General features: G+C 40.2%; 1 protein-coding gene across 1 annotated transcript in view; it reads right to left on the bottom strand.

Annotated features, from left to right (window-relative positions):
- adgrv1 (adhesion G protein-coupled receptor V1) overlaps positions 1–14597 on the bottom strand; it is a 162278-nt gene that overhangs the window by 65200 nt on the left and 82481 nt on the right. Inside the window, exons 85-88 of the mRNA XM_084728141.1 lie at positions 14343–14589; positions 14054–14193; positions 9347–9507; positions 9006–9106 (exon numbers count right to left, since the gene is read on the bottom strand). Of these exons, the coding sequence (XP_084584267.1) occupies positions 9006–9106; positions 9347–9507; positions 14054–14193; positions 14343–14589 (649 nt within the window). The remainder of the gene's footprint in view (positions 1–9005; positions 9107–9346; positions 9508–14053; positions 14194–14342; positions 14590–14597) is intronic.

Here is a 14597-nt window from a genome sequence, read left to right as displayed (position 1 = left end):
GATGAGAAATCAAATTGTGTTTTGTTTGCAATAGAGATGGAGATTAGATTTTCCTTTCCCACACTGGCACCTGGATATGTGTGTTCAAGCACACACACATCTCCACAATCCCAAACAGCCTTCGAACTGAATGATCTTATATGAAATATGAGACTTCTGTCAGTCATTTATGCTATTAATACACAAACCTAACACCACTGGGCTGGGGAATATTTAAATATTACGGCTTAGTTTCACTAGAATCATATTTTGTTAACATAACAGGTATAAAATGACTGGGACGCCTGTTATTGTGTCTTAAAGCTGTAAATTTTAGTTTGTTTAGAGACATTACAGGTACAATAACTTCTTTGACAGTACAGATACTTGTGTACAGTAAGACTGGTAAATGTATAAGTACTGATTCAACATCTTTACTCAAGTAAAAGTGAAAAAGTAGAATAAAAGTGTAAAAGTAGCCCTCTGAAGGACGTTTCTACCAGCTGTTTCTGTGCAAAGTGAACTGACTCACCTTTTCTCCACGGCAGAGTCTCCCTCTCTGTCTGTCTCATATTTTTGGTGTCGTTATGTCGTTTTCATTGTTTTTCATCTTGCTACATCTTTTTCATCTTGTTGCGTTGTTTATTTGTCTTGTTAAATCTTTGACGTTGTGTTTTGTTTCATTATGTCTTTTTCATCTTGCTACGTCTTTTATGGTGTTTTTTGTTGTTACAACTTTTTTGTCTTTTTATGTCTTTTCTTTGTCTTGTGTCGTTTTTCATCTTGTTACGTCTTTTATGCCGTTTTTAATTGTGTTAAAAGTAAAAAGTTGTCAGAAAAATCCCCGAAAAATCTCCTTAAGCACAGCAACAAAGTATTTGTACTTAGTAACTTTCCTCTTCTGTTCTTTGACACTTCTTCACCTTTCCTTAGAAAAACCAGTTACCCACGTCAGGCCCTACCAGGAAGTATTATTCCATTCTCTTTTAAGAATTTCTGTGACCATGGCTTGAGGCCTCTGTGGTTTTATGAAACTACTGGGAAAGGGATGTATATAAATGGGATGCCGGAGTGCCCTTTGTTTTCAGTAAAATCATATCCTCTTAAAATAATGGCAATGAGATGCTACATCTCAAGGGGCTATCCTTCAATAAATTCAAATTCAATAACAGGTATAAAATGACTATGATTGTCTCTCAAAGTTGTAAATTTTAGTTTGTTTAGAGACCTTATAGGTACTGGCATATGGTGCTATAGGAGAACAATAACTTCTTTCAACATATTAAGGCACCAAGTAGCCCTCTGAAGGACATTTTTACTGGCTGTTTCTGCCCAAAGCAAACCGTCTGTCTCATCTTGTCTTCATAGATTGTCGTTGTTTTTAGTTTTGCTACTTTTGATCTTGTAATGTTTCCGTAGACTGAAATCAGTCTTCATGCTGGGAAGGCAGCACAAATTATGTGAAATAAAATCAATAATAATGCAGGCCTGTTTTGTAAGGAGTAGAAAGCACAGATATTTGTGTTAAAATGTAGGGAGTAAAAGTCAAAAGTTGTAAGAAAAATAAATACTGAAGCAAAGTGCAGATAACTGAAAATCAGTATAAACAAACAATTAGTACTTAGTAACTTCCCCCTCTGTTCTTTGACACTAATTCACCTTTCTCTGGACAGGCTGCCAGTAACACATGTCATGTCCTGTCAGGAACCATTACTTCATTCTTTTTCGGGAATTTCTTTGTTCACGGCTTAAGGCGTCTACGGTTTTATGAAACTAGTGGGAAAAGGATGAATATAAATGGGATGACAAAGTGCCCTAGGAGATGAAAAAGATGAGAAAAGGAGGGAGAAGGGGTACAAATAAGAGAAAAATGAAACCATCCCCCTCCTGGTTGTATTTTAAAAGAAGCCTCCACCACAAATATCCATCAGTTTTGTGACCCTGCTGTCTGCTGCTGTCAGTGATTTATGTTTTGGTAAAATGAATGCAGACTTATGACGGCAGTGATCTGTCCCCCGGAGAAACACAGCAAAACCGCACAAACACTGATCTAAGAGTTTACAATGTGGTCTTACTGCACTTGGGTCCTCATATAACTGCAGTCCAAATAAACTTTCATAATAAACTTCCGTTTTCATGTTTCTTAACGCTGATGACGGCAAGATAAACATTTGGTGAGTGAGGCATATAGTGTTTTCCTTGCCATTGTCTTCGGGGACGGCCCCAAGACAAAATTATTTATTTGTGTTATTTAGCTAACTTGCACACGCTCGTTTCATTTCAGCTCAATGTGAGAGCGTGATGGGCTTTTCAGTCCGGAGGCGACAGTACGCCTGTGACCCCGCAGGGATCCGTGGGGTCTCACTACGCTCCTCATGTGAACAGCCAGGCAGACAAGCGCTCCAAAAGTAAACACCAGGCGCTCTTTACGTGGTAACCAGGGAAACAGCTTCTGTGCACTATTGTCTCCCAGACTCACCGCTACACATACTTAATATATCCAGTCTTGCTGTGATGCTCTGCTATGCAAAAACCCTCTTTTTTAATGTCCCTATAAGTATTTAAAAACAGTTACAGGCTTCAGGAAACTCCCAAACACTGAGGATCAGCCTCTCATCCATTGTCATTGTGCGTCGCGTAGGAAAAAGTTCAGGAAAGTTCAACTCTGGCTGCAGATGTGCGTGTGCGCAAGACGAGCATGAATTTTCACAGGATCGCGTCCACTGATTGCTCCGCCTGTGTGATCGCCCACACCTCACTACCTGCCCGCTCGCCTCTCACTGAAAATGAATTTCGAGGCGCATCAATCACTACCCTGTCTGAAAAGGCTATTACTGCATTTTGCTGTCAGTCTGTCACATTTCCTCCTATCTGTCCTCTGATCTGTGTGCTTCACCAATGTGATTGGAAAGACAGGAGATGTTACATTAAGTGCAATAAAAGCTTCACAACAGAAGTCATTTTTTAATATAATCGATCTAAAACCAAAGATTAGACATATGTCGACCTCAAACCAGTTAAGCCAAAGCTAGCCAGCTTCTCCCCCTAAAACATGCGTGTTGCAAGACTCAACTCATGCCTGTGTAGGAGGCCAGACAGAAAGACATTTTTAGAATTGTTTGTGCATCTCTCAGTACTTTTGTTGCTTCTAACTGAATCTCTGTGGTTTGAAGTTTTTTTTTTTTCCTGTGTTCCTGTATTCTCAGGTCTCTGCTTTATTTGACCGTTTCATATCGGCTTCAGTTGTACTGGGGTCGAGTTAAGTTGCTGCTGATAAAGATCCAACATTTCCTGATTTTGCTGCTTCATATTAAAAGCTTTGGGGGGGGGGGGGGGCTTCTATTGTCAAATATTTATAGGAAATGAAATGTACATGACAAATGCGTCATGTATGGATCAGTGTACAGTTCAGGTTAATCAACCTTAGGGGAAAATGTGATTTTTAATTTTAATGGACGTGCAATGTTCTAGAAACATAAGACAATTTCATATAGAGGTTAAAAAAATCTGTACTGGGAGTAAGCCTGTGTATTGGCAAGAATTCGGCGATATGATACACATCACAATACATGGGTTTCTCAAGCGTATCAATATTTTCTTAGAACCCTAATTAAGAGGGACACAAAGACCTTAGAAAGATGATACAACTCTGTTTAAAAAATATATGATAATAAGAGATAACCCACCAAAACTTGCATGTATATTTGCACATATATAAACTGTACTTGCATCCCTGTCTTAATGTTATTTACTTAATGAATTGCACCTCTGACTGACAATAATAACTGGCCTTTATTGTTGCTAGTGTGATGAGCTCTGACATGATGACATACAGGAAACACCGCACACACTAACATACACATGTACGACCAGGTGAGGCTCACTTACATCGTACATATGCACCGGGTAAATTTCCACTCTACGCACACAATCTTCAGTTGTCTTGCTGCAGGGGGAGGACAAACCGCCGGCCAGAGAGACGCACAACCTCTGATGTGACACACACACAGCCGTTCACAGTGAGCGGACTCTCCCTTGAGGTGGTGGACCGGACAAATCATTATTATCTCTCAGCAGGAGGTCTGACGTCTATATGGCTGTCACTGGCCGCTCTCACCCAGTGGGTGCCTTAATGACGAAACCACATCACTTTGACCCTCTGACACCTTCAACAACCTGCTTCTATACTTGGAATCCTGTCAGAACGAATCAAAAACCACCTCTAGAGAATGTCTGACACTGTGCAGCCTGAGTGTTTTACTTGTCCTTTATATTAAAAATCCTAGATGATTTCTAATATTTGACTTATCAATATTTACTTACTATTATTATAATTACTTTTTAATACTTTGACTTTTATAGTGGCTACAGGACACTTGCAATATGCTGCTCTAGCTGTTTGAAAAATGTTTTTTAACTTTAAAGGGATAGTTCAAACTTTTTGAAGTGGAGTTATTTATCTATAGTTGGTTTATTACCTACAGCAGGTCGCATTCAGCCCTAGTTTGGACAGAAACAACAACAACAACAACAACAACAACAACAACAACAACAACAAACATCATCATCAAGAAAAAAGGGCTCTGGTATTGGTATGCTATAGGTATGAGTATATATCCAAATTCAGATATCGGAATCAGATCAGAAATGGAAAAAAGAAGTGGACAGTGCATCTCTAACTTTAAACATAACAAAAAACTTTTTGCCTGTTATGTGGCCCAACCAACTGACGTTGCAATGAGTGCATAATTCATTGATTGTTTTGATTATACTACCCACAGTTGCCTGGGAACACAGAAGACGAGGTGGAACACATCCCTCTCACTGTTGTGGCCTGTTTTTCGGTGGTTCCCTGACAATAGAGCTATTGTTAAGGCAGCTTATTGTCTTGTAATTTATTCCTTGACAGGAGAAGCTCAGCTGAGGATGTCAAAATATGTGATGTCTGGAAACAAATAGGAGATGGAACTTTGCAGAGAACAAGATAAGGAGAGAAGAACACTTTATTCAGACCTCATGTCATATTAATCTTGTAAGTCTGACAAATGTTCTTTTCCTCTTTCTGTCCTACAAGCACAGTCATCATCCTCTCTTGCTTGCAGTCATACTTCTCTTGCCTTCGTTTCAATGGTTTAACAGCTAAATGGTGTGATATTTCCTAACTAGAGAGGTGAAACTGATGGCAGACAAAATACTGATATAGTTAAACGATTAAAATCTACATAAGCTGCCTCTACACCAGCCTCCTCTTTCTCCATTCCCTCCACCTGCTCCCTACTCACCGAGGGTTGGGATATTATTCTGGTTCTCTCTAGCTGACTGTAGCTGTTGCAGAGAGGAATAAATCAAAGCGGCAGCTTTAATTTTCTCCCCACAGAGGGCAGAGTCAGTGACTAATTACAGCCCAGCCACCACAGATGGAGAGGCCTCTCTGTCAGAGGTGGTTGGAGCTGGACCTGACACTTCAAATCAATGGTGTGGCACGAGCAAGGCTGAGATCCACAAGTTCAGGGGACATTTCTGTCACTAATTATGTCTCGTCTATCAAAGTTGCAAAATATTTGGCCCTCTTAACACAGAAATCTAACACTAATCGCTCCCTAATGTCAGTCTTTAACTGTAAATCTGATACACAAGCTTAACTGTGACAGAGGATTTGCTTTAAACACTAATGCCATGTCACTGGATTCACATAAATCCTTACAGATATAGACCTATATCTCCAGATGCAGGGTCCAACAATATATACATTTTTTCATCTGGGCAAATGGCTCAAGAATTTACTGCCCTGAATAAAATTTCTACTGGCTCTGAGGTACTTGCACTTTACTTGACTGTTCCTTTTAAAAACAGTACTTTGACATGGGGAAAATGAGTCACATGAGATCAATAATGTAATTCTGATTTAATTATAATTTATTTTGTATTTTCACTTTTTCAAGCACTGGCCCAATCAGGCAATAGGCTGATTGAAATTACTGGTGCAACTTACTTTTTATTGGCCCTGGGTCATTTAGCAGTCTTTACTGTTGGACCCTAAGATGCATAAAAAAACCAACAAAAATATAAATTGATCTCTACTACGATGCTTTTAACAAGTGCTGTTTACATGTGAAATAAAGTCAAAATTAGTATGAATTTGTGTGCTTTCATTATTGATCCATATTACATGATATTTTCCTGGGAAAGAGGCTGAGTATTGTTATTGCATTAAGCTAGTAGAGGTATAGAATTATATTGAGTTGGGCTGTAGTATTGTCAATAAGATTTTAAAGACACCTTACAAAAGGGGCGCCACAGCAATGAGCTAATGCTAAATTGGGAGGCCTTGACATGGGAAAGTTTGGGAACTCCAGTTTTACTTGTGTACTTAACCACTGGAGTAAACAGAATGGAACTAGGAAAGCCTCCTTTATCAGAACTGCAGACAGGACGTGTCAGGAACACGGTCAGAACCTAAAACATCTTACCCACAACTTTGCTTCCCAACTTTTATTCAACACTCTTCATGTAGCTTCTGAAATTTAGCACCTCAGTATTAAAACATCGGATATGTGATGAAATTCTCCAGGTGTGAGGCACGATCAAACACAGCATTTGAGCGTGAAGACAATTTATCACATCTTAGAATTAAGTCTGCTGCCCACATCACCTTGTGTATGCCTGTTATAACAATGAAGCGACAGTCAGTCAGGAAGGTACATTCAGTCTTCTTGATTGGCCTACTTATTTTTTTGGCAGTGCCAATACTGGCTGCAGAAGAAAAAACATCAGCTCCCTTTTATTTATGTAAAGAGGAAGTTATGTTTTTTCTGTCTCTAGCTGGCCATCTCACATCTAAGATAAAGTGCATACCTAAGTGAAGACAATGACGTCAACTGGTCTATTTTAATTCAGCACATCCTGTACTGTGAGCCCACCATTACCTCCAAAACACTCCCAGCAGAACCAGACAACCATTAAGAGGGTACGTCTTACTACCGGAGAGGACATACAGTTTCAGGCCTTCAGTCAGAGATTCAAGCTGCAGGCCTTCATCCACTAGCCTTGACTGGAAGGCCACAGAAACACATGTATTTTATAAACTAAAGCACAACCTCAGACACGTGCATGTCCAAAGAAGAGGGCCTTAACGTGCAGTACAGTACCAACAAGGAATCCGAACAGGACGGAATTTTCCATCCAAAACCCTTTCAGGTTCAGGGGCTCTGCCGGGGCCATAAACAGGTAGAGCCCGAGGTGGTTCGCCCCCAACGACAGTCTGCTTTAGTAGGGGCTCGTGTTTGTCAACCAAAGAGACGGGGGACCAGTGGAAAATTACCAGTCCCGCACTCGCTCACGCACACACACGTGCACACATACACACACAGACGTGCGACTGACCTGCAGCCACATATCTATCTCGCTCATTGCTTATGTGACAGCTTGCGTTTTTAATGGCCGAGGGTGCGGGGGGCATGGTTGCGTTGTCAGGACGCGCCGGCCCGCAAGCTACGCAACCAGTAACATTGGATGATGTGTGTTCAAGGCTATGTATATGTGTGTATGGGTGTGTGTGTGTGTGCGTGCGTGTGTGTGCACTCTCAGTAAATGTTTAAAGCAGCGGTTTTCAAAGTCTGACACTGTGGGCCTCCCCTTGGACAAAGCTTAGTTTACTTGTTTAGTTTGGCTCAATTTCTGGACGTCTCTGGGATCATAATTATGTTAAAGCCATGGCCACTCGACAATTGAATCAATATAGTCTAATGTTATCTAATATTGCTGCTTGACGTAACTTCAGACTGCACCAAATACATAAAAAAGTCTGTCCGAAGGCATTTATTAGTTTCTGTCTCTGGGAAAAACAGTAAAATCACACACAGGCTATCATGTGATAAATAATGTCATTTCTATTACAGTATTTTTTTTCATTTACATTTACGAAGCCTTCCCTGAAACTGTTTGGTTTAAAACCTTTTGAGCTGTGTTCAATCAGTTATAGTACAAAGACAAAATATTTCAATATCCAAACTGAAAAACTCTGTTTTAAGTTTTGAAAGTTTCACAATTCTCTCCCAGTCTTGCTTGATGTATGACTTCAAATGCTCAACAGTGCAGTGTCAATGTTGTTGCATATTGCAATTCATAATGCACCACAAAGTTTCAGTGGCAGGCAGGTCAGTCTAGTACCTGAACTCTTTCACTATGCAGTCACGCTGTTATAACACATGCAGAATGTGTCTTGGCGTTGTCTCGCTGAAATAAGGAGGGACGTTCCTCTAAAAGACAGTGTCTGGAGATGTTACTCCAAGACCTGTATGTACCTTTCAGCATTAAAAGGCCTTTCACAGATGTGACAGTTTGAGTTGAGTTTTTGATGCAGTGTCTTGTGAACGACAAAGGTCTTTTGAGGATACTTCTTCAGTACTCAACCATGATACTGTCACCTGTTACCAATTAACCTGTTTACCTCTTGAATGTTCCAAACAGGTGTTTGAGCATCCTACAACTTTCCCAGTCTCTTGTTGCGCCTGTCCCAACAAGTGTTGCAGGAATTCAGAATAAGTGCATATTTACAAAAAAGTTAGCTTAAATCTCTCTTCTTTGTACAATGTTCAACTGAATCATTGCATTATGATTTTATTTACGTTTTGCACACCATCCCATCTGGACTTGAGGTTGTATTTAAATGTAAAGGAGGACATGTATGTCTGTTGTTCATGTTTCTATCAGTATTTGATGAAAGCGAAAGTGTGTGTTGCAATACAAGCATTGCAGCTGTGTTGATGTGTGTGAGCTGCTGATCCATACAGCACAGAGAGACGGATGGCTCTATAAAAACTTGCAAAAGGTTTCCTATCCATCTACATTTTAGGCCATACAGAGAATCTGTTGGAAAGAATGGATGAAAAGGCCAAAGGAACTAATGCAGATGGTGTGGGAGTATGAAGGTCTCAGCTGTTATGAGCTGTGAATTGTGGGACTTAGTGCTCACTGTGACCTTTATAGTAAAGCACCATAGTACTACACAAGCAGAAGTGTATTACCTGGGTTCCAAGGCAGCTCAACATCATGTGAGTGAGCAGTTTGGCAGCAAACATGGGGAAACGGGAGCACAGCACATGGGATATAATGGCCAATGCAAAGCCTGTGGACAGAGAAGGGGAAGACATGGAACCAGTATTAATGTTAAATTAACAAATGATATATATAAATATATAAAACAGTGGCTATTAATAACCACGTGGGAGGAATGTGGAAAAGGAATCCAGCAGAGAGAAAGCTGAAGAGAAAGGCAAGTAGGCAGCAGGCGAACAGAAAAATCACAAGAAAGCAAGTGAAGACACAAGCAAAGAAAAAGACATGGACGGAGGAGTGTGTTTTCTACCTGAGATGCAGATAAATCCCGAGGCGTAGAAGGCCTCGTTGTAGGATGCAAGAGTGGCAAACTCTGCGTAGGCCGTGTAGATAGACAAGTGGGAGCAGGCACATTCCACATAGTTCCCACTCTCTTTCACAACCCTGCAGTGTCGACCATCTGATGACCAGCTAGAGGACAGAGGAGGAGAAGTGGAGAATGTATCATCATGTCCAGTTTGCTCTCAGGTGCTTTTTACTTCTTTGACTGTTATCTGTTGTCACCTTTACCTACGATGCTGTGTGACAAAAGACACTATCCCGTCAGCCAACTGAGATTCTTTAAATCCAGAATTTTTTCTTTATTTGTTTTATTAGTCAGTGTGCATTATAATAAGAAAGAAAGCCTACACAAGCCTACAAAAATGCACAAGGATAGCATTTCAGTGAAGAATTATGCATAAGGGGAATCATTAATATAGTTTTATATGAGCCATGACAACATGCACTGGTTGTTAAGTGATGCAAGAAGGAGAAATGAGGTAAACAAGTTGGTAAACAAGTTTCAGCTCTTGTTTTTTAGGTGCATCACTATACACAAAATAATGCAACATAATGACAGGCTGTAATCTTCACAAACAGAGTCTAAATATCAGCTGACAAAAACCAACTGTGATGCAAGTGGATGGATAGAAATGCAGGAGAGATGCTCCGTGGTTTGCTGGGATTTTATATCTGAACTATGAGCAAGAGAACGGACATTTTTAATTTCTCTGACTGTGTGTTCATTTGATGCTTTTTTTTTATATCACAGATGATGAAGAAAGGCATTAAAAGGTGAGTCTCAGGCCAGGTCAGGTATTTTTAAACACGGCATTTTAAAACACCAGCATTTTGGCACCATTTCAGAAAAAAAAATCTCCAGGGGTCGTTTTACTTAAGTTGAAGTTGGCGTTAAGTTGACGGCAACCTTCTTCACTTTGGGCTCTGTACTCCATGTTCTGATGGTGACAGTCAAAATGCATCAGCAGTTTTCCAGAGTCACAGAGTTTTCACAGAGGTAATCCAGCGTGCATCCTCGGGCACCCTCATTTTTGCTGCTGCTACTTCCACAGGTGGATGCAGTCCTTCGCTGAGACTGAAGTTTTCTCACCATTTCATACATCCCTTTTGTAAACAAACAGGGTAACCATGTAGATAACAACGGCACAGACTCTGATTTTACAAGCCCAAAACTGGTCTGAATCTTGCCTAGCATTTTTGATAAGCTCAGTTTTTAGTGACTTAAAATGCTGTCTGTGTGTGGCTAAAAGGCAAAATGCATAGAAAAAGCTTCTTTTTTTTTTAAAATAACCATGCAGGTGTGGACAGGCACTTACTGGTAAAACACTCTCATGTTGGGTACAGCCCCAATCTAAACAAATATAAATTACATTATTATTACATATTGAATGGATGTGGCATGAATGATTGGAGAGGGGAACTGGGAGAGTAAGACAGGAGGCAGAATGTGCAGAATGATTTGGATTTGTTTCGTTTGTTCAGTGTTTATTTGCTCTTGCTGTGTTTTGACTGTTTTACTTTTGTTTGATTTGACTGAGTTGTCTAAAAAAGCTGGAATATTCATGTTTAACAACAAGTTTGACAGTGAAATATAAAAAAGGAGTGAGACTTGATAAGTATTCACTTCATCTTCCTCCTTTTTGGACATTAATTATTTATTTATGTTCTTTATTGAATTTGCTGTATGTTTTTCATTGGTTCTTCTTGTTTCATGTTTTCTTAGCTACATATTTATTACATGTGGGGGCGTGGATGACTATTGGGAAAATATGGAGCACAGCGGTGTCAAAAAACACTGAAACACTCGAGTATCGTAGTACTATGATACTTTATCGATTCTCAACACTGCATCCTGTTATTGTAATGCATGCAAAATTTCATGGCTGTGGTTTATTTTGTGTTGTATTTAAACCTCTGACAGCTACATAGCAGTGTTATTATCTATCGTCACTGTTCTGACTACATAAAAAAAGTAAACATTGTTAACTCAGTTTCATGCATATGGTGGTGTTTTTTATATTATGACAAATTACCTAAAATGAGATTCTTGCCAGTGTGCAGCCCTAATGAAGTCATATTAGGTTGAGTGAATATTATGTATGTAGGGAAAATAAACAAGAGTTTGCGGTTTGCTTTTCATTCAACTTGGATCTGATTTTATTGGTTTTTCCCCTGTCACTATCAATGATTGATTAAAAAACATTGTGGGGTGTAGATTTGGTTGCACAATTAAAAAGCAAGAATTGAACAAGCAGTTTTTGAAAAGCAAAAAATATCCTATATTACATATTTTATTGTGACCTTTCATTCACTGCCAGAAAGTCACACTGCAACACTGACCTTTCCCGGTCACTGACTTTCCTGTCTCGCCTCCACCTTCTGCTCTCCCTCCATATCGGCCCTCTCATCCGTTTTGTTTTCTGGGATACATCATCCAAGTAGCTGTTCCAGCCAAACTAAACCTGCCAGTTCTTAACTTGTAACAGTGTGTTCCAGCCAAGTCCCCATTCCACACCCCAGGAATGTCCTCAGCAAACTGACTCAGAGTGTAGCGGGACTGAATGCAGATATGAAACAGAAAGATGTGACGTCCTCCATGCCTGCAGAGAGGTCTTATTGAGAGACGGGACTTTGACTTTTGCCCTTTGCTGAACAAACCGCTGAAATACAATCACCAACCTCAACCACCGATAATACCAGGTAATGCCAGGTAACCTCTGTTACACATTTCAAACACTGTCCGATGGAAGGACAACCACCAATTTAACCCCTCATATCTGCCCACTTCATTTAAGTCCTCATTTAAGTTATTTTGTTACTTTTAATCTTTTCCTGTATAATAGTACATGAAACGAAATGAAAATGAAATGAAAATGCCAATGTGGCCACGGCCGCATTATCGAGAATAGAAACATTTTATGCACAAGGCCCAAAAATAAACAGAAACTCCCTCCCCACTGTGATATTTTTTCCCCAGGATGGTGAAGGCAAGACCCATCGTACTCTGCTTCTGACTGACTGGAATGTGGCTGTGTGGCGTTTCGAAGATACTGGTGGCTGTATTGTCAGAGCAGCAGCAGCTATGGTGAATTTTAGACCTTCCTTGCATGGTGTTTGTTCAGTGTGAGTAGATAACCGACATTTCACGCTCAGGCCAATCAGAGACAGGGCAGGGCGGGTCTTGCCTTTGCCGTCCTGGGAAAAAATACTGTTGGGTTTCACGCTTATAGGGTGCAATACTATATTTATAACAGAATGAAAGGATGAAACACACTCCCTCTAATATTCCCTCAGAGCACTTCGTTAAGTTTTTACAGAATAATAAATTTTATATCTGTATCTCAAAACCACACCCTTGCTCAGCCACCTCTCTCAATGCTAGAAAAGATCACAGTGAAACAGGCTGTTGCTGGGGGGACAAGTACCACCTCTCTAAAAAAACGTCTGTAGACGATTCACCTGAGTCTACTAAACTTAAAGGCTGGAGGGTAGATTAACAGGAGGAAATCTCAGAAGAGGAATGGTCTGCGGTGTGCCTGAAGGCTCAAACTCAAACAATCAACACATGGCTGAAGCTGCTTCAGTATAATTGGATTCTGAGAACATATATATCGCCATCAAAACTACATCACTTTAATCCCAATATGCCAGACACATGCTTCAAACGTGACAATGTTAAAGTAAGACTCTTTCACTCCTTATTTCGCCAAAGTTGTGCATCCTGGGCTTTTTCAGTTGATTTTATTGCAAAGAAGAGTGATCATGTGCTAATGGACTTGCGTCTCTTACAAGCTAAGACAGCAATAGCCATAGAATGGACATTTACTGTGGGATTGTTCAAGCAAGTCGTCAAATCTCCCAGCCGTATTTACAAGGAGATGGGTTTCTTCCACTCACAGGCATATCCAAACAAAAAATTAGACTTGCACTGGCAGGATTGTTCTTTGGCACTGGAAAAGTCAAGCAAAGGCTGTTTTTGATGAATGGTTAAAGCTGATGACGGACATTGCCTCTCTCAAATTGTTAACAGCAAGGACTAATAATTTCTAAGAGACGTTTTATAAAGTCTGACCTATTTTTTTACAGTACAGTACATAAAGAGAGAAACACAAAGGATTGAAAACATCCCCTCCTTGTTACTTGTGGAGGTGCTTTGTACCCTCCTAGTTTATTTTTTTAGATTATCTAGTGCCAAGATCTGTTGTGTTGTTGTTTGTTAATTGTTTTTCTTTTCTTACTTTAACATGTTGTATTATGCTGCATTACATTGTTTATATAATTGAAAAGTCAACAAAAACCTTGAAGTATGGGATGTAAAAATGTGAACAAAATAAAAATAACTAATCAACATATATTGCTAATGATCAATAAAGTCAAAGACAGGTGTGGGTGGAGCGGGGCATCTGGAATAAGATCATAAAGTGTAGCAGCTCATATGATCTTCAAGACTTCTTGTTCATTGTAATTGTTTTAATTGTTTATCTGCCTTTTCATTTGAGAGTTTACTGTATTTGCTGCTGAGATTAGCCATTTTGATGTGTAATTTTTGTTATGATGGGAAAACCCCAATAAAATATTGTTAAAGGCAGAAACATTTTGTGTGTCAGCTTGCTGTTTTTAGTGTATTCAGAATGGCTGAACACACATCTGAAGAGGTGTGTCTGTGGTGGATTACCTTGCAGTGGTCTGGTTCCAGAGAAGGCACAGAGAGCGGCCCAGTTTAACTTGCTGCCCGGGGGTGTGGATACGATACACCACCTCATTTCCATCTTCCAGGGGTCGTGACCCTCTGTCCTGCAGGCTGGCTGAGAACACCTTCATATAAACAGAAGAAGAGAGGAGAGGTCGGCCGTGGAGGGAACTAAAAAATTAATGGCTAGTTTATACTGGAGCAACACTGCCACCTGCTGTTTCCTAGTGGGAAAAAAAACTGAAGTCTAAAAATGATCTCAGTGCTTCTCTACCTTCCCATTGAGGGCTGTGGTTGTATCATTGGTGAGGAACCAGTGCTCGGTTCTAAACTCGGTCAGTTGAATCCGGCTGAGGTTCCCACAGTCGGCAGTCGGGACAGCTGGCACTGGCAGCAGAGTATCTGGGAGCTGGAAGAAGTCGGCGTTACGGCCCCTGAATTTGTGCCCATTGATCTGCGTGGGATACCACTGGAAGGCAGAGATTGTCATATATGGACACGTTTCCAAGATAGTGCCCCTTCTGGAAAA

Source organism: Lutjanus erythropterus, chromosome 10, assembly GCF_056507025.1.
Source record: "Lutjanus erythropterus isolate fLutEry1 chromosome 10, fLutEry1.hap2, whole genome shotgun sequence".
NCBI lineage: Eukaryota > Metazoa > Chordata > Actinopteri > Lutjaniformes > Lutjanidae > Lutjanus > Lutjanus erythropterus.
The sequence above is the reverse complement of the archived record's forward strand: the minus strand, read 5'-3'. Positions and strand labels throughout refer to the sequence as shown.